Here is a 20,329-nt window from a genome sequence, read left to right as displayed (position 1 = left end):
GTTGTGTATTACGCTTATGCAAACTGTTGCACAAACACTTCATAGAATCAGATGGAGTTGAAAGGGACCACAAGGATCATTTTAATGTCTGGGTATTCACATCAGTAGTTATCACGCAGCACACACAAAGCATGTGCCCACTAAAACTTTCGGAATAGGGCCTCTGGGCATATAGGTGCCTTCAACAATGTAATTAATTTATTGCAGCATACTGGCAATTTCCTTTCAGCATACAATTTGAGTACAACTGGTCTAGCAAAGGAAGGCGATGTTAAACCCTTTCCAATATAACCACATTTACCATAACTTATTCAGCACAATACTTAGCATAAATTATTATAAACCGTAAAACCCTACAGCCATTCTTTGCCTACATAATCTTGTAATTTAAAGGGAAAACTGAACATGACACATCTGGCCCATAAACAGACTCCCAAGGGACATTTTTAGGCCTGAAAAAACAGTTGAGGAAACTCCCCTCCCCATTTTCCCTGACTGCTTAAAGACTTTTGCACACAAGAGGCGAAGCCCAGCCATGGAGCTTATGCCATTAGCTTATGAAGAGGCCTTCTACTGGCCTGAGACAACTCTGCTTTTTAAATATATATATTTCAGTTTTTTAAAGTGTAAATCACCTTGGGTGTCTCGGCAGAAAGGCTGTATATAAATGTAAAAAAAATAAACAAAGTACATGCTTCTTTCCCTTTATTCTTGAAATAAGCCCTTACTCTACTCTACTGTCTATTCCAATTTTTATTATTAACTTTGTTTTGTTTTTTATATATATACAGGCACCAAAGAATATAATAATTGGCCAGTATGGACTTCAGTTTACTCAAGATATTTCTGGTGCATATCAGCATCTTTGTAGGTATCTTATTGATTAGTGTTGTAACCACCTATTTCCTGTGGCCTTCAGCACTGATTATACTCTTCAAACGGTAAGATTTCTGGAAAGACTGCCGTGTTCCAGGGCACAGGGTGGGTCATAGCATGGTCCAACCAGGTGACTTATCAAGTTCCAAAAGAGGCTGACTGGTATCCAAAGACTGGAAGCAGATGACATGGTCTAAAGATCACGCTCCACATTTCATTTATTGTGTAGCCTGTAGCTGATCCCAGTTTTTTTTATTTATTTATTTATTACATTTTTATACTGCCCAATAGCCAAAGCTCCCTGGGCGGTTCACAAAAATTAAAACCACAAAAAACATCCAACAGGTTAAAAACACAATTACGAAATACAGTATAAAAAGCGCAACCAGAATAAAACCACACAGCAAAGTTGATATAAGATTAAAATACAGAGTTAAAACAGTAAAAATTAAATTTAAGTTAAAATTAAGTGTTAAAATACTGAGTGAATAAAAAGGTCTTCAGCTGGCGACGAAAGCAGTACAGTGTAGGCGCCAGGCGGACCTCTCTGGGGAGCTCGTTTCACAACCGGGGTGCCACAGCGGAGAAAGCCCTCCTCCTAGTAGCCACCTGCCTCACTTCCTTTGGCAGGGGCTCACGGAGAAGGGCCCCTGTAGATGATCTTAAGGTCCGGGTAGGTACATATGGGAGGAGGCGTTCCTTCAGATAACCTGGCCCCAAACCGTTGAGGGCTTTAAATGTCAATACCAGCACTTTGAATCGGGCCCGGACCTGGACTGGCAGCCAATGAAGCTGGAAAAGGACTGGCGTAATGTGATCTCGCCGGCCAGTCCCTGTTAGTAAACGGGCTGCCCTATTTTGTACCAGCTGAAGCTTCCAGACCGTTTTCAAAGGCAGCCCCACATATAACGCATTGCAGTAATCCAAGCGAGAGGTTATCAGAGCATGGATAACTGTAGCTAGGCTATCTCTGTCTAGATAAGGGCGTAGTTGGTATATCAACCTAAGCTGATAAAAGGTGCTCTTTGCCACTGAGTTCACCTGTGCCTCAAGTGACAGTTCTGGATCCAAGAGCACCCCCAAACTACGGACCCGATCCTTTAGGGAGAGTGCAACCCCGTCCAGGACAGGGCAAACATCACCTCGCCGGACAGATGAACCACCCGCTAACAGTACCTCCGTCTTGTCTGGATTGAGTCTCAGTTTGTTAGCCCTCATCCAGTCCATTACCGTGCTCAGGCACTGGTTCAGAACAGTCACTGCCTCACCTGGGTTTGATGAAAAGGAAAGGTAGAGCTGGGTATCATCCACATATTGATGACACCTCAGTCCACATCTCCGGATAACCTCCCCCAGCGGCTTCATGTATATGTTAAACAGCATAGGGGATAAGATAGAGCCCTGTGGAACCCCATGTCTTAGGTGCCATGGCACAGAGCAATAATCCCCCAGCACCACCTTCTGGAATCGGCCATCCAAGTAGGAGCGGAACCACTGCAACGCAGTACCTCCAACTCCCAGCTCAGACAACCTATCCAGAAGGATACCATGGTCGATGGTATCGAAGGCCGCTGAGAGGAAGGAGCTAGACAGTGAAAAGCTTTGTAGGTCAACAGGAGAAGTTTATATTGGATTCTGAAGTGAATTGGAAGCCAATGAAGAGATTTCAGAAGTGGAGTAACATGGTCAGAGCGGCGAGCCAAGAAGATGATCTTAGCAGCAGAGTGGTGAACAGAAACCAACGGACTGATGTGAGAAGAAGGAAGGCCAGTGAGAAGAAGGTTGCAGTAGTCCAACCGAGAAATAACCAATGCATGAACAAGAGTCTTGGCAGAAGAGACAGACAAAAATGATCGAATCCTGGCAATATTATACAGGAAAAAACGACAGGATTTAGCCACTGTCTCGATATGAGGAATAAAGGAGAGCGAGGAATCAAATATAAAGCCAAGACTACGAGCTTCCTTGACTGGAGTAAGCGTAACATTATTGACAGTAAGAGAGAATGGGAGATGAGGAGAAGGTTTAGGAGGAAAAACAAGCAATTCAGTCTTTGCCATATTAAGTTTCAAACGACGATGAAGCAACCAAGCTGAGATATCTGAAAGACATGCCGAGATACGATCGTGAACATCAGGAGAAAGATCCGGAGATGAAAGATATAATTGTGTATCATCGGCACATGGTCCCTATTCAGGCTGGGGGCCCATGCACCTGGAAGGGGAGGATTAAACACTGCTATTTTCTTCTACAAATCCCCCCTTGCATAGGAACCTTGACAAAAAGTTTTTTTAAAATTTCCACGGGGCAGGGAGGGGGAGATTTTGGGAAGAAAAAAAGGAGTTATCTTTTCTTCTCGGTGTATGGTTGTCCTTATTGGGACCACACATCCTTACTGTAGAGTAAAAACAACAACAACCCTTGGCCTTAGCTACACATGATACAATTAATTAGGGTGACCATATGAAAAGGAGGACAGGGCTCCTGTATCTTTAACAGTAATATAGAAAAGGGAATTTCAGCAGGTGTCAATTGAAGAGGGTGAAATTCCCTCTTCATCACAACAGTTAAAGCTGCAGAAGCCCTGCCCTCTTTTGTACCTGGCCACTCTACTATAGCTAGTGTAGCTTTAACTGCTGTGATGAAGAGGGAATTTCACTCTCTTTACTTGACACCTGCTGAAATTCCCTTTTCCACTTTACTGTTAAAGATACAGGAGCCCTGTCCTCCTTTTCATATGGTCACCCTACAATTAATCATAGAATAGTAGAGTTGGAAGGGGCTTATAAGGCCATTGAATCCAACCCCCTGCTTAATGCCCTAAGACAAGCTGGTGGTCAGTTCCAGAGCATGCAAGGTGGAGTTTGTTTAGGGCCCTTACCTTAAGGGAGGTGATCTCCACTGTTATACAAAATTCAATCTCATCTTAGTTTTTATAAGGAAATACCTTAGCTCTGTTCAGCAGGGCTGTGAATTGTTTTGCCACTGTTCAAGTATTTCCCATCCAAAAGAATGCTGAAAATTGGGGCCCATTTCATAGGAAGTGAAATATTTCACTAAAATATTTTTGCAAGTCCCAGTTTCTGAACAAATGTGAGGGGAAAGTTTAATATTGATTGTTGGTGCAAGATTAGAATCGAGTAAACCAGTCAGCAAAATGTAGTTAAGGTAGATCAGCCAACAAGAGAACCTGTTGTAAACCGCCCAGAGAGCTTCAGCTATGGGGCGGTACATACATACATACATACATACATACATACATAAATCAACCAGCTAAGCCTGCCAGGCTAAGCTGAACTCTTCGGAGCAATATATGCAGGTTTTTGCAACAAGAAAACATATTGCAGGTTCACAAAATGATCCAATGCCTGGTTCAGTTCAACTCAATACTGTAGGATACAGCTGGGTGGGTGAAAATTCTGGAGAATTTTGGACTCATGTATTTGTCAACAGAAACATTTTCTCAATGCTATCCTTCTTTTCTTCCCATCCGCTTTATTATTATCTTTTGAAAGGAACTTCCTTCTGGTGTCAGATGGGGATTGGCTAGACTTCCCATATTGAAAAAGCGTCTAAAGAGGCGTGTGAAAGAAAATTTGTTCCATTTCATTTCCCCATGCATGTTTGTTACTTTTAGCTCATTTGCTTAGCTATTCGTTTATTAAAAATCACTTTCGTTTGTCAGGCATTCTACTATCCCTCCAAGGGATCAGACTTACCAAATTTCAGACACATTATAGAAAGAGTTCCCGTTATAAAGGCAATTTAACGAAGCACACAGATACAGTTCAATATTGCATAGAATCATGGAGTTGGAAGAGACCATAAGGATCATCTATTCTAGTCCAATACTTTGCAATGTGCAGGAAAACCAGTTAAACCATAGCTTACCAGTGCTGGCTGGGGATACTGGCCATTGTTGTTCAATATATCTGGAAGGTGCCGGATTGGGGAAGGTTGGAGTAATGAAAGAATATCTGACATTTGAAAATTATTTGTGATTCAGGAATTTGTTTGTTTACTAGTAACGAGGGCCATACTGAATTGACTAGTTATGGAGCAAGTTCTAGTGTGGCACAAATCATTTGTAAACGTTACAGAAGTAAAAACAAACATAGAAATGCCTGCCATAATTATTTGTTGTCTATTTATCTTGACATTCTTTTTGGCTTTAGGTACGTTTATTGGAGAAATGGCTTAAAGCTGAGATACGCTGAGCATGAAGGCTACAAGTTCTGTTACTTCTTCCGAGGAAAGCCAAGCCTTGATCCATCTTTCTTGATGCTTCATGGGTTCGCACTCAGCAAGGACATGTGGCTACTTTCAATTGTAGTATGTTTCCTTTGATCTGTTAGACCCCAGCATTATTGTTGCTGCAAATAAATATTGCTGATACGCTAGTGGGCAGGAACAGATGGACTTGGGCAGCTAACCAGCCTTGTTCTCTAACAGCCTTGTTCCCTAACAACCATGGACAGATCTACACCAAGCAGGATATAGTACTATGGAAGTGGTATGGATGTGGTATATAAAAGGCAGGAGCCACACTAGTGCTTTATAGCGGTATTGAAGTGCACTCACAACTGTTGGGGCCCATGACACTTGCCATATACCGCTTTCATAGTGCTATATTCTGCTTAGTGTGGCTCTTGCCTATTATATACTACTTTCATACCGCTTCCATAGTGCTATATCCTGCTTGGTGTAGATCTGACCCATATTTCTTCATTATTGTAAAGGAGCTCCTTCCTGGACTGCTTGCCTTGTATTTAACCATAGAAGCACTTTTCTAGGCCTCATGCCTAGAAGGAGTAATTATGTAATGCCCACTGGATTCCAATGAAACAGAGACACATACACTACTGTTAAAATTAACAAATAATACAGTTTATTTGAGCACCATAACTTCAAGCATAAACTGTAGTAACATGCACCTGAATTTTCAAAGGAGGCGTTTTGCAAAGCAACATGGTTACATCATGAGGATATTTTTCTGGTCTTATCTAGCACTGCCCTTACTGTTGTAATATAAAATGGATTAGGGTTGCAGTCGTAAGCCTTAATCCATTTTGGGGGATTTTTGAGCATTGTGCCCTCTCTCTCTACCCTTTATCTTCATGTACTAATGTCGGTCGTCTTGATTTTCGGAGTAGGCTTAGTATGTGTACATATTTTAAAAAATTGGGTCAGATTTGCACACTGTCACCCTGGAGCTCTTTATTTGTGGGTGTGTCCAAAATCACATTATCAGCAACAAGAAGCTAAGAGGTCTATGTTAATGAAGATGATTAAATGTGCAGGATGTACACACCATCACATTAAAAAAAGCATTTAAGGATAGAATCCTATGCATGTTTAGACGGGGGATGGGGGAAGACCTACAACTCCCTTGCTGCCAAACCAACATGCCAGGCTGGGGGATGCTGGGAGTTGTAGGACTTCTTTCTGTCTAAACATGTATAGGATTGCACCATTAAATATTTTTAAAAACTCATGCAGGTGGAAGCAGTGGCACAGGTGTAGACAGTGTTCAAGAAGCCAACTTTGGTAACCAGTGTTGCATTCTGAAAGCCTAATTCCTGATGTTTTTGCCCTTAAGGATTTCCCTAAAGACATCCACTTGATCTGTGTTGACCTACCTGGACATGGGGAAACCACTTGCTTGCCAGGAGACAGCTGCACTGCACTTGATCAAGCTAAAAGGCTACACCAGGTGAGTGCTTCCTTTAGAGCAGCCTTTTCCAACTTGATGTCTTCCAGATAGTCTGGCCTTCAGATCCAAGCATTCTTGACCATTGGCCATGACGGCTGGAGATGATGGGTGCTGGAGGCCAAAACAGCTGGAGGGCACCAGGTTGGGGGAAGGCTGCTCTAGAGCCCTAGTTAGGCAATCAAATTCATGCAATCGCAGTTTTGTGAAGTGGGATAGCGAGCCGTTTTTCTGACTGAGGCAGAGCAGCAAATGGTCCCCCTATCCCACCCTCTCAAATGTGAGGCACATAGTACCCAAAGTCAGCTGGCTTATTTGCCACAGAAGCACATCTCCCATCCCTGGCAGTAAAATATATACATTAATCATTAGCCATTTGTTACCCTTTCAAGATGCCCAAAATCTGTTGCCTGAGGCGGCCACTTCACTCTGCCTGATGGTAGGGCTGGCCTTGTATAGTGGGGCTCCCTGCTGCTGTGTCCCCATCCATGCATTGGATGGGCACATCTGAGGACAGGAGGCTTTTTTATGGGCTCAGGATCCTCTTATAATATGGAACCTGATCACTCAGGTTTCACCATCACCGGGGATGGGATAGTGGCCAGCAGCCTAGGGCGGACTCTCCTTTTCAGAGCTCCCCCACCCAACCCACTCTCTTGCTGCTAGCTTAGGGTGACCATATTTGGGAAACTAGAAAGGAGGACAACATGGCCACCCTCAAGGAGACGTGCTCCTCCTGACATAACTGCCCCCAAGGGGGCGTGGCCTTGGTCACATGTCTGATTCTACAGTTCACAATTAAGACAAACCTTTCTACATGATATGTTGATGTTAAAATCACTGAAATAAAGAACATGCATCTGAAGTTAACATGTACTTTTAGTTGCTGTACAAATTTCTTTGTGGTCGTCATTTTTGTTGTCCTCTGCAAGATCAATAGAAAAGAAAATCTATTATTTTCCTTTCCCCCGGAGTTAGCTAAAGAACACTGTAGTTAGGAGGGGGTACACCAGTGCTAGACCAAACAGAAAAAGGGTAATATGCAGTAAAGAAAGATTAGAAAGGGAGGCAAAGGGTGCAATCCTCTAGCCAAAAAAAAAAAAAAGATGTCCTACAACCCCCAGCATTCCACAGCCAGCATGGGCAGGATTGTTCCCTAACCAGAAGCAAGCCTCGCTGTGTTTAATAGGCCTTATTCCCAAGTAAGGGTGGAGAAAGACGACGGAAAGAATGATTGGGTCACTGCATGAATCTTTTCTCAGGCCCATTCAGTGTGATTTAATGTTAAGCAAGAAAGAGTGGCTCTCTTTAAAGCATTGTTTTAAATGCAAGCAAAAACTGCCTTTCCCTCCCCCTTGTGTCCTCCTTTTCCTCCCCCCAAGAAGCACCCAGTTCACCCATGCAGCCAAGTGTGGGTCCAGGCTCTGCGCTGGGGCGCCGCAGGTGGGTGGCTGCTCCAGCTGCTGCTGGTCCTCTTCTGAGCTGCCATGGCGGCTGGCCAGGCATTCTTCTTCTTGGAGCGCACACGTGCCCCACGCTTCCTCCAATAAGCAGGCATGGCCCTTTCATTTGTGCGAGGTGGGGATGGCCTGCGCGCGTCTTCCACGTCTCCAGGAAGTGCTCAGATCAGCCACACAAATGGCGTAGCTGATCTGAGCTCCTCCGGAAGACACAGAAGACGCGCCCGGTAAATTGGGGGCCAGCCCCGGTTGCCCCGGAGATCCCTGGTTTTCCGGAGGTCTCTGGGGTTTTCCTGGTCCTCTGGTCACCCTACGCTAGCAAGCCCTCCTGCCAGTCTTCCACAAGCCAAAAAAGACCTCAACCCTCTTAGAAGGGAGAGAAAGTTACTAGTGACAGACAGAACTCACAAGATGAAGGAGCGGCCTTGAAGAGCCATTTGGGCGGGTGTGGGTGAGCTACATGCAGAAATCAGGCTCTCCTTTGCAGGCCTTTCCCCAGGGCATAGACAGCAGGTTGTGCGTTAATGGAGACGCCATCGGAGGCCCGTGGGCATGGCCCCACTCTCCCGTTCACATGAGGTGTTGATCACATGAGGGCATTAACACCCGAATAGAACTTAGAAGTCTTTGGACATATACTGTATCAGCCCAAAGACTGAAAGTGAGTGGTTTTAGGAAGAACTCCTCTTCGTTTGATGAAGGAATCACAAACCAGCTGACATGACTGTGCTTACCTGAACTGCAATAAATTGTCCATTAGCACGAATCCAGTTGTTCCTTTTTTGCAGTCATTTCTCTGCACTGCGTATCATAGTGATCATTAGCAATGAATAAGCTATACTCACCTCCATCTACACTCATGCTTTGCCAGGTTTCTTTGTGAGCCCTTTAAGCAATGGCAGCAAGAACACCTTTCAAGCACTTGTCCGTAGAGCTCAAAGACAATCAGATACATGCAGCCCACGCCTACCTGTTCCCCTCCCTCTGCAAGGAAAAATTAGTTTTGAAATGGGGACAGGTTTCTGGAGAGAGGAGAGGCCTTGTTGAGCCTCTCCTAAACTGGAAATGAAACTAGCGCTGAAGAACATAATTTCCTTCCGGGTAGGACAGGATGTGCCTCCTAAAAATCCCAAGCTCTCCAGCAGGACATGCCAGTTCAGAAGGTCGCCAAGGCTGCTCCTAGATGTAGTGAGCATTCTCTGCCATTGCTAACACCCTCCCCCTTTTAAAAAGTTTGGAATTCTTTTTCTCTTAAACCATAAAGGACCATCCGGGAGGGCTAGCCCATAGCAGGTATAGGAGCGAACCCCACTGCAAGCTAAATATGAATTTGAGGGGTCCTGCCTCAACATTGTTATCTTTTCAGCGCCAGGTCAAGACTTTTCTCTTCTCCCAGGCATTTAACAGCATTTAACAATATATGCTAAGTTTGATTGTTTTTTAATGGACCCCAGAACTGTTGTTGTTTAAATGGATACTGTTGTTTTATACTGTTGTTTTTTTATTTTTGATGGATTTAAATTTTGCGTACTTTTTAATGTCCACTGTTTTTAACTTTTGTAAACCGCCCAGAGAGCTTTGGCTATGGGGCGGTATATAAATTAAATAAATAAATAAATAATGGGGTGAAGCTTTTTGAGATAGGGGAGTTCATATTTAAAGCCCTCCAATTTGAACTTTCCCCTCTAAGCTAGTTGCCAGGCTAGCACAGAGAGGATTTGAAAAAGGCCTGAATCGTAAAACCACACATACCTAGGGCTCAGGCCCACTATTTCTCAAAAACTTCCAAGTCAGGAGATTCCATAAGTTCCCCATGAAGCTAAATAGTTGCTGAATTGACCCACTTTGGTCTGCGCCTGCATTGCAACCTATCCTGGAACTCCCTCCACCTTAGAGAGTGTTGAAGGAAAATCTAGTTTGACTCATTGCTGTCCCTACCCCATCCCATCCCAGTCTCAGTTGCTTCAGAGATTAAGTGTCTTCCTTGGATTACTCCCATCAGCAGTACTGAAGGCTGGGATAGACAGCATACAACATGGCTTCATTCATGCTTCTTGTTTCAGTTTACTGAGTGCATTGGTCTGAACAGAAAGCCTTTCCACCTGGCTGGCATCTCCATGGGCGGAATGGTCGCTGGGGTTTATGCTGCTCTCTACCCGTCTGATGTCTGCTCCTTGTCCCTCCTTTGCCCAGCGGGTGAGTGTCTACATACACTCTTCAGCCCTTCACACATAAACTAACTAACTAACTCTCTCACACACATGCGCGCACACCCACACCCACACCAGCATGCAGAGATGGGGAGGTTTAATCCTCTCCTCCCTGCTTGCTGAGATATTTTGGTTATTCTATCATTGGGAAAGAGGTGGGGAAACAGCGATCGTGCAGGCGGGGCCACTGTGGTTGCCTTTCCTACTCGCCAGCAAGGTCGCTGTTTCTCTGCTGCTAGTAGCACCTCTGCTTGGCTGCAGGGAAAAGTGGGCAAAGCTCTACCAGGTGTGGCTGAGGGCCACGTGTGGCCCACGGACTGTGGGTTGCGCGCCCCCACACTAAGAAGCCTGGATAAAGTGAAAATGGATGGCTATTATATTAAGCTACCATTTTATGGCACTCGATTATAAACTCATCTTCACAACTTTCCTAACGAGGGATAAAAATGAAGAAGGAAGGCTGGCTTATGGCAAGCAAGCCCTCCCGTCCCACGCATGACCACCCTTCACCTTTCTCTTTCCCTGGTACTTATTAGGTTGCCAATGTTTGGGGGCAAGATTTCTGTGATTGCAAAAACCGTAAGACAAACAGATATTCAACAGGTGAAGCTTTTCCTGGCAATCTAATCCAGTAAGGACAAAATAACACCTGCTGCACAGAGGAGCCTTTCCAGCAAAAAAAAGTTGGCAACCATTGGTACTCGCTCCCAGTGCCCGCTTTCACTCTTGTCTTTGCCCAAACTGGGCTCAGAATCCTGAATTGTGTTTGTAATCTGTGTGTTCTTTCCTAATCCTCAGGTCTGAGGTATCCAACAGATAATGAATTTGTCCGTCATCTGAAGAAACTGGAGGAAAGCCACAAGGTTGAAGGCAACAACCCTCTTCTTCCTTTGAATAAACAGCAAACAAAAGAGCTTTTCAAACTTGGTGCATACTATCAGCTGCCATTACCCCAACAGGTGAAAAACAGCATTGCAAAGACAATAATGCTTCTGTGCAATTAATAAATTGCAATATAAAATCATAAAGAACAGAGCTTAACATAACCCAGGGTGACCGTATGAAAAGGAGGACAGAGCTCCTGTATCTTTTAACAGTTGCATAGAAAAAGGAATTTCCCCGGGTGTCATTTGCATGCATGCAGCACCTGGTGAAATTCCTTCTTCATCACAACAATTAAAGCTGCAGGAACCTTGCCTTCTTTTGTCTCTGGTCACACTAGGCAGGGCTTCTGCAGCTTTAACTGTTGTGATGAAGAGGGAACTTCACTAGGTGCTGCATGCATGCATGCAAATGACACCTGGGGAAATTCCTCTTTCAATACAAGTGTTAAAGATACAGGAGTCCTGTCCTCCTTTCCACATGATCACCCATTCCAACACATCTGGATTGTCACCCTACATAACTTTACTATTATTATCAGCAGCACAGTGTCATGTTTATATAGCATCTGTTATTATACAAAGTGTTTATGTTTCTTATTTGAGTTTGTCTTATGAGTTAGGTTAGACCAGCCTCCCCCAACCTGGTGCCCTCCAGATGTTTTGGATTACAACTTCATATCCTGACTATAGACCATGGTGGCTGGAGGTGATGGGAGTCCAAAACATCAGGAGAGCACCAGGTTGGAGGAGACTGGGTTAGGCCAAGAGTTAGTTATTTAACAAGTTCTGTGGCTGATTGTGGAACTGAACTTTTGCCGCTCCCATAATTCTAGCCACTCAGCCACAATTACAGTGCAAACCTAGGCATGTTTCCGCAGAGGAAAATCCCTCGGTATTCAGTGGAGCTCATTCCCAGCATTTGCACTGGAGTTTCAGCTTTAGTCTTCCAGACCCAGACATTTGGGGAAGATCCTCTGCATCGCGTTCCTCCATTGCCATTAAGACACCACATCTAATCAAGAATCACCCACAAACAGCGTTTTGGTATCTCCCGTGAGCCGTCCTCTGTTTCAGTTTGGAAAGTATATGGAAACAAAGAGGAAAGCAGCTCTATTTTCGTGGAGGAGAAGACCATCTACTAATGGCTACTAATCACTGTATGCTTCTGCCTGCCAGTTGCTTGGGAACGTGAGCAGGAGGTTGTTGCTGTGCTCATCTTCCCCTTGTGAGCTTCCAGTAAGCATCTGACTGGCCATGAGGGGAACAGGATGCTGGACTGACTGGGCCTTTGGTCTGATCCGGCATGGCTCTTACCTTGCATTTTTAAAGCCTGCCTGTTGCCCCACATGCTGGTCCAAGCACAGCTAATTGACCATAGAATTAGTCATGGGAACCTCCCTTGCTGAATTGTCCTGGCCAGAACCTCATGTGAGTCTCCCCCTCGCCCCTTATGTTGCAGAGCAGGAGTTAAATTTCCCCCTTTCCATAAGCGTTCCATGCCATTAGGGCTCCTAGCTGCACAGGGATCCCCATCACGTGGAGCACCTGTGGGTGTAGAGATGAATCTCACTTGCAGCCATTTGTGCTGCAATCAATCACAGATGCTGAGGAGGTGGCCAGTGTTGCGCATGCTGGGAAGAGGCAGCACCATGGTTCTGCTCCCCCTTCTCTGTGCATCTCATGGGAAACAATTGAATAAGGCTTATGTCTCTTAGGGCTCCATTTTTAATCCAGTTTTCATCTGTGGTTTCCCCCGCCGTTTCCTTAGCAAGTCAAGTGCTGGGCACTTTCACATCTGTGCATTGTTTGCACTTTTTCAGCTTATGTATCTTTGCACCTCGAGCACTACTATGCCGGTGAAATCTCAAGCCCTGCCCCTTGGGAAAGGTTTACAGGGGGGGAGGAGCGAAGGTTTGTTTTGCTAATTTCAAAGGGTGGGCAGGTGAACAATCATTTTAATTTCTTTTGTAAAGGTGGTCAGGTCCCCTCCTTTGCTCCAAGGTAACCAAAATGCTTACATCTGTGTACGTTTTAAGAAAAAGAGCTCAAACTTGGCATGGTGATAGCTCTTAAGGAGGGATTTAGCCACCCCAAGTTTGAATCAGATCAGTTCATCCCTTGATTTTTTAAGGGATTTTTTAAATTTCCCCCCTTAAAGCCATTTTCCTGGTAGTCCACAAGTGCGAAGGATCGATCTTCCTTTTCTTTGATCATGCAAAGCTGTGCATCTCCAGGTTCATAAACCTCAGATCTGCAGGTTCCCTTACTCAAGAATAAATCCCATTGATTTAAATGCATTTACATTCAAGTCATACTAAAATCAGATGTATGTTTATGTCTGAGTAAACCCCATTGAACAGAGAGAGACTTACTTCTGAATAAACACATATAGAACTGACTTTTAATAGTGTGGTCACTCAGAAGCTTAAAGTCTGAAGAATGGTATAAAGAAGTATGGGATATAGCTATTAATGATAAACTGACTTGTAATATTAAGTGGAGAAAAGGTATAACTAAAATAAATGAGTTTGAAGGAATCTGGAAACAGTTCCTAATATTTGTGTTTACTAAGGGAAGTGGGAAACCGCCAGCAGAAGAAACGATAAGATTTTGGAATCAGGAATAGATCCCGAGGTGGGGGGAGCACTATTATGTTAAGAATTATTATGTTATGGTATAATATTTTATAGTTAATATCTATTCAATACATATGTACTCAACATTTATTCAACATGTATGTAGTATGTAATAGTTGTTTTGATGTTTTCTTTTATTGTAATGTTGTATGTTTAATTAATGTGGAAAAGCAATAAAAAAATTTTTTAAAAAAGAAGAAGGTTAAAGTCTAAAACAGCAAACAGGAAATAAGTCCTCTTGATTTATTTATTTATTTATTTATTTATTACATTTTTATACCGCCCAATAGCCGAAGCTCTCTGGGCGGTTCACAAAAATTAAGACCACAAAAAATATCCCTATGCTTACTCCTGGGGTATTACTTCTGTTTACTCAAAAGTAAGTCTCTTCTCAGGGGAGGGAGGAGCGCATTTATTTCGCAGGGAGGGAAAATAATCCAGACTTCCCCCACTCCAAAAAGAAACCAAACATGGAGGGGAAGAGGCAAAATGAGAGCAGGACGTGGATGACGTCCTGTGAGTACCGGGCTGAAAAACTGCGTACCAAGCATGGCGAGTGTGTGATAAATCACTGGTGTGGTGGAGCTCTTAACCACTCTCTGCTGGTTCCGGAGAAGAAAGCCATATACTGCATGCCCTGACCCTAATAGCCTTGTACTGTTTTTTTCCTAGATCGTAAATGGATTTCTCGAACTGCGGCAACAGGACCACAAATTTTATGAAAAATGTAAGTGCAGTAGTGAGGATGGTATGGCTTGTTTCAACGATTGCTATAAGTGTGGGATTCAAGTCTACCTATTGCAGGGGATCCCAGTGAGGTTTCATCCCACTTCTAGCTGAACCACCACCACCCAGCTGTGCTGCCATTCCTATGCTTCCTTGCCATGCTGCGCTTCAGTTTGCATGTCTAAATGCAGCCAATGTACCCCACACGTTAAAGAATGAGGCAAAGATGATCACGCTTAACAGGATTGGAAGGAAAGGGCTAAGAATGAATGTGTGGCTATGCTGACGCGAGCAACAACAAGCACAGTGCAGTTCTTGAGAATAGAAGGACACGGGGTAGTTTCTCACCCACAGAGAGTGTGAGGCAGGGAGAATCAGTGGGAGAAGGCTGGAAGAGAGAGCCACACCTTTTACCAACCCCATATTCTGGGCTCTTTACTGGTAGTCCCAATGCAGTGAGGTCAGGGACAAGCTGCCCATCTCAACAAGATCTAAAAATTCTCAGAGTTCTCTACATATTGAAAAACAACACAACAACCTGGCCCCCGTCTTTATGGTGTTGCTTTGGTGCTGTGAGGCACCTTGCGCCCCGCACTTGCGTTCCTTCCCGACATCTGCACGGGAAGGAACACAAGTGCAAACTTTCCCGATTTTTTCCCCAAAAAAATAGGGGGGAGGAAAGGAAAAGGGCTGTTCCTCCCCCTTTTTTTATTTTATTATCTATATCTCTGCAGCTGCGCAGATACAGATAACAAAAAGAAAAAGAAATCGGGGTGGGGGAGGAACGGGCAGCCAGAGGGAGGACGTGAGGAGAGGGGTTAGGGACTGGGGGCGAACCACCTCTCCTCTCCTCCCTCTGGCTACCTTAACCCTTCCCCCCAGTTTCTTTTTATTTTTATTATCTGGATGTGCGCAGCTGCACAGATAGATAATAATACAAAAATTTAAAGGTGTGGGGAGGAACGGCCCCGTTCCTCTCCTCCCCCCCACTTTTATTTATTTATTTACTTCTACAGGCGCAGGGCCACCCATGGTGACCAATCAGGGGGCGCCATGGGCTCTGCTGCCAAAAAAGTTGGGGTAAGTGCCTGACTTTTTTGGAGCGGAGTTTCCAGGGTTTGCTCCCGGGTGGCTTCGCAATGGCGGCTGCGTCATGTGAATGATGTGCCACTACTACAAAGCGACCCTGGGACAAACCCTTCATGTAGATCTGCCCCTGGGGAGGGTTAGTTTAATATGGAAAACATTTGCAAAAATCAACTTGCATCAGGGGTTCTTCACTCCCTGTCAGTGTGGGGCTTCAGGAAAGCTATGAAGACCCACTTGCTTTTGCTGGCCTTCCTTTAAGTGTGGGCCATTGTTCTTTATTGGTAAATTTGTTTTTATTTTAATTGGGAATCTCTGTTTTATGGATTTTATATAGAACTGATGGTGCTATATAAAACTGATGGTGCTATATAAATAAATCATAAAATAATAATTGAATATGTTTTTATGGATTTTTTATTGCATCCATTTTGTGTGGTTTCTATCTGTTATTCTGCCTTGAAGGGGTTCCACAATTAGGAGCTCCATCACACCAGCGATTTAGTGCACTCTCGCCATGCCTGGTGTGCAGATTTGCAGCCCGGTACTCACATGACGCTGTGTCTGTCCTGCTGATGTCCCGCCTCTTCCCCAGTCTTTTCCATCTTTTTCTAGAACACCTAAGTCTGGATTATTTTCCCTAATGCGCCCTTAAGCCTCTGTGTAGTGCTGTACTCAAATTTTCCTTTCTTGGAGGCGTGTGCTGTAAGGGGAGACTTGCTGTTGGCTTGAATGGATTGCATCAGGTCCTGGCAGGGAAAAGTGATGTTTTATAGCAGCCGGTTGCAAGCCTCAATATAAAACCCAATCCTTGCATCCCAGGCTCAAAAGCGTTTTTTAAAACCATACAACAGCCACATCTCTGCAGAGACAGGATTGTACTCCCTCAATGCCCCCAAAGAGCCAGACTAAAGGGTTGTTCCATTTTTTCCGGGCAGAAGGGTGGTCTGGTTGAAGTACTCATCTGACAGAACCTGTCTTGTTAAAGTGGAGGAAGGAGCAACCAATGAACTGGAGGGAGAAAGAGAGGGCGGGGTGGAGTGGAAGAGCAAACAAGCGAAAGAGCATGGAGGAAAAGACAACGTAGAGGCGAAGCCGGGGTGGGGTGGGGTGGCAGAATTACGTATGACGGAGCCTTGAGGATGGCCTGGATTTATTTATTTTTAGATAGATATGCTTTGATATCCGCCCCTTTCCAAAATCCAATCAAAACTGTATACAAAAATACATGTATTTGTGAAAATAACACATAAAGACACATTATACCAGGGGAAATTACTTGCAAAAAATTTATATATTGGGCAATATATTGGATCCCAGAATACTTATATTAGGAGAAATGCAAATATAAGTTCATACAAATGTTCATGCGGACTTTAAGAAAAAAAAATCAAATTCATGTGGAAATGAGATAATGTGAGGTTGGAAAAATTAAAATCTGGGCTCTGGGATCTGTCTACTATTTGTTTTTTTAATTATTATTATTATTATTATTATTATTATTAATAATAATAATAATAATAATAATAATAATAATAATAATTTATTTCTTACCCGCCTCTCCATGTTGATTGAGGCAAGGAACAACAGTAAATATAAAGTACATAAAACTGAATTAAGACCATAATATACATTGTTAAAACATCCTAAAAACATCCTAAAATCCCCCTTGATAGGCCCCCTTGGTGTAATGTGGTCACCCCTAGGTCTACTGGTGACCAGCCTGGTTGCCATATTTTGAACTAGCTGAAGTTTCTGGACTAGGCACAAAGGTAGCCCTATGTAGAGCACATTGCAGAAGTCGAGCCTCAAAGTTACTAGTGCGTGCACTACCATCTTTAGGTATTCTGACTCTAGGAAGGGGCACAGGGATATATATTTATATCCCGGCTTTTTCCCAGTACTGGGACTTCAAGCAGTTTACAAAATTAAAACTTGTACAATTAAAACATATAAATATAAACCCCAAAAGGTAAAATTAGAATTAAACCTACAGTAAAATTAAAAACATGTTAAAAATGTTAAAAACTGTAAAAGGTTAAAGGGGGGGGGGAGTTTCCAATACATTAACACAGGTCCAGAATAGTTCCAAAAGCCTGCTGAAACAAACAAAAAAAGTTTTTGCCTGCCTCTGAAACTGTAGCACAGAGGGAGCCAGTCTAGCCTCCCTGGGAACGGAGTTCCAGAGCCTTGGAGCAGCCTGGGTGTGCCTGGGATGTTGGTGGGACTGAGAGGCTAGGAAGAGCAGTTTGGGAGTGGGGGGTAGCGGGTAGGAAAGTCCTTTGCTGGATTTGGTTAAGAAAGGTGATTTATAAATATTTAAGTGAATGATTGAATGAATGAATAAGAGGTAATGGGGCAGGAGGAGATAGAATAGGCCAGAAAGAAGGGTAGGTGGGAGAAGCCTGGGGATAGAGCACATGTCTCCGAGAATGATATTTTAATATAGCAAATCTGCTTCTTCATTGGGAAGGTTTTCTGGACTTTTCCAGTGGGGAGTCCAGGTATCACCTTCATGACAACATGAGCAAGATCAGAGCTCCCACACAGATCATCTGGGGAAAGGATGATAAGGTATGTGTACTTTTCATAGAATTAGTATATTAACAAATATTCTGTGGTGAGAAAAAGGATGGAAGAAGTGGTGGGGAAAGATGGAAGGTTTACAAAGTGAAGGCAATGATGTTGTCTGGGGGCCCTGTAAAATTCCATGTACAAGGCAGGGCAATTGCACAATAAAAGCTTTCTTTTTTAGAAGCGCCCAAAATCCAGCCATATGCAATGTTCTCTTTAATCTGACACAATGTTTCTTGCTGTTATACTGTTGTTTTAATTCTATTTATAGCTGTTGTGACTTTCTTAAAGTTAACTAATTATTTAGGAAGTTTTAACTTTCAATTAAAGGACTATTCACAGTAGAAAGAGTCAGTGAAACAGCACAAAGGCCCTGGCTTCACGGTACTGCGTTGCTGCTGCTTTACCACGAAATCCCGCGGTTTCACTTCTCCAGGGTGCCGGCGGGTAATCCTGATGGTGAGAGGCAGCGTGAGCTTTCTGGTGGCCATTCAGCTTGCTAGGCCCACCCCTTACCCTCTGCCGGGCTTGCGGAGACCAATCAGGGGTCGCCACTGTAGGGGGGAAAACTAAGGCTAAAATTCTAGGGTCCCTGGTACACCCATCTCAAATAGCCTTGGTTTAACCTAAGTGTTGTAGGTGCTTCACCGTCCGCCCTGGAACGCCCCTGGTTCGATGCTGGAGCAAGGCCACATGATGGAAGGGCCGTGGTGACCTCGCTTTGAAGAAAAAAGTCAGGGAAAGTCCCTGACTTTTTTTAAAGTGCAGCTTCATGTAAAAGCCCTGCAGTGGCTGCAAGTCTGTGTTGTATAACCAACGCAGCCCCACTGCACAGCCATTGCAGGGCTTAGAAGATGTATAGACAACCCAAAGAGTTAAGGCATTGTTTTAGCACAAATGTATGCAAAGTTCAAAAGAGCAGGGGGTTGGGTTGATGGCTTATAGGCCCCTTCCAACTCTACTATTCTATGATTCTGTAATTATATGAGTGCTGTGTTCAATACAACAACAATGTATTACAATGTATAGAAGAAGCCTTCTCACACAGCTCTGCACCAAATGGGGGAGTGGTAACTATGGTTTCCCCTGAAAAGTGATAATCTGGGAAGGACTAACTGGTACCAGTAGTGGTTCCCAGAAACTGCTGCTTATGCTTCTATGGCATCAGACTGCAGAGGTCACCCAAATTACAATTTTTTTTCCAGATTTCCCATATTTGAAATGGCCATTCAAAATTCCAGGTATTCATAATTAAGGTTTTGCATTTGCAGTCAGTCTTTTTGCAGAAGGGTAGATTTCAGTACCAGGAGATATGGAATTACACACGTGTGAGTCTGTTTCCAGGAATATGTGAGAGATTTTAGCCTTCTGGCTGGGTTTATAATTGCAAGGTGCTTCTTAGAGTTATATAGGCTCCTTCCATTGTTCAGATTCAACATTGATTTAGACCATCTTTCGCCAGAAGTCTTGCATTCCACTTGTTGAATCCTCGTTCTTGGTCTTCAGCACCCTCTTCGCCCTTTCTACAGCCTTAAAAAAGTGGATGCCAGGAAATGATTTGCTGTATTTCCATTCTTTGCTATTCAGATATTGGATCCATATGGGGCAGAAATTTTAGCCAACGCTATTCCGAATACCCAAGTACACCTACTGGAGAAATGTGGACACTTCATGCTACTAGATTGGCCCAAGGAAATCTCAAGACTCCTCTTGGACTTCTACAAATCCATTTGTTGCATGAAGAATAAGAAAACGGCATAAGTCAAGAATGAAGTAATTTGGACATTGAGCTTCTAATCTGAAGAGAAGAACAATGGAAATGGTGCTGTGGATGTCTACAGTGGTTTGCTCAAGAAATAGTTACTTTCCTCTGCATAGATTTCTTGCTTTTCCTGCATCATTACCTGTAATAATTAGGCCATGATGATAACTGACGACTCTTCTTGTGCGACAAGATCTTATTCCTATAATTGCCCAACAAGAACTTCCTTGTGCTTTACTATTTGCATTAATGGGCAGCTTTTATATTCACTTGTGGTTGGAAATGAAACTACTAATCTGAGAGTGTAGAACAGCGGAGGGTTCTGTCTTTCATACCATTATAAAAATAAACCTTTGGATAAGTTTAAGTCGATGAGTTAGGAAGGGAAAGAAAAAAAATATTAAC

At 43.6% G+C, this 20,329-nt stretch overlaps 1 protein-coding gene across 1 annotated transcript; it reads left to right on the top strand.

Annotated features, from left to right (window-relative positions):
* The first annotated feature begins 819 nt into the window (after positions 1 to 819).
* LOC134395461 (monoacylglycerol lipase ABHD6-like) lies at positions 820 to 19,923 on the top strand. The gene is made up of 8 exons (XM_063121624.1): positions 820 to 941; positions 5,052 to 5,208; positions 6,476 to 6,589; positions 10,110 to 10,242; positions 11,055 to 11,215; positions 14,449 to 14,503; positions 18,062 to 18,162; positions 19,750 to 19,923. Exons 1-8 carry the CDS (start codon positions 820 to 822, stop codon positions 19,921 to 19,923), a joined length of 1,017 nt encoding a protein of 338 aa, XP_062977694.1.
* The last annotated feature ends 406 nt before the right edge of the window (positions 19,924 to 20,329 follow it).

The sequence above is a fragment of the Elgaria multicarinata genome, chromosome 3 (genome assembly GCF_023053635.1).
Source record: "Elgaria multicarinata webbii isolate HBS135686 ecotype San Diego chromosome 3, rElgMul1.1.pri, whole genome shotgun sequence".
In the NCBI taxonomy this organism is placed as follows: domain Eukaryota; kingdom Metazoa; phylum Chordata; class Lepidosauria; order Squamata; family Anguidae; genus Elgaria; species Elgaria multicarinata.
This window is presented reverse-complemented; position numbering and strand designations above follow the sequence as displayed.

Coding starts and splice junctions, on each gene's coding strand:
- LOC134395461 (XM_063121624.1), top strand. CDS start 820: ATGGACTTCAGTTTACTCAAGATATTTCTGGTGCATATCAGCATCTTT. Junction 5,209..6,475: donor TGTGGCTACTTTCAATTGTA/GTATGTTTCCTT, acceptor TTTGCCCTTAAG/GATTTCCCTAAAGACATCCA. Junction 10,243..11,054: donor GTCCCTCCTTTGCCCAGCGG/GTGAGTGTCTAC, acceptor CCTAATCCTCAG/GTCTGAGGTATCCAACAGAT.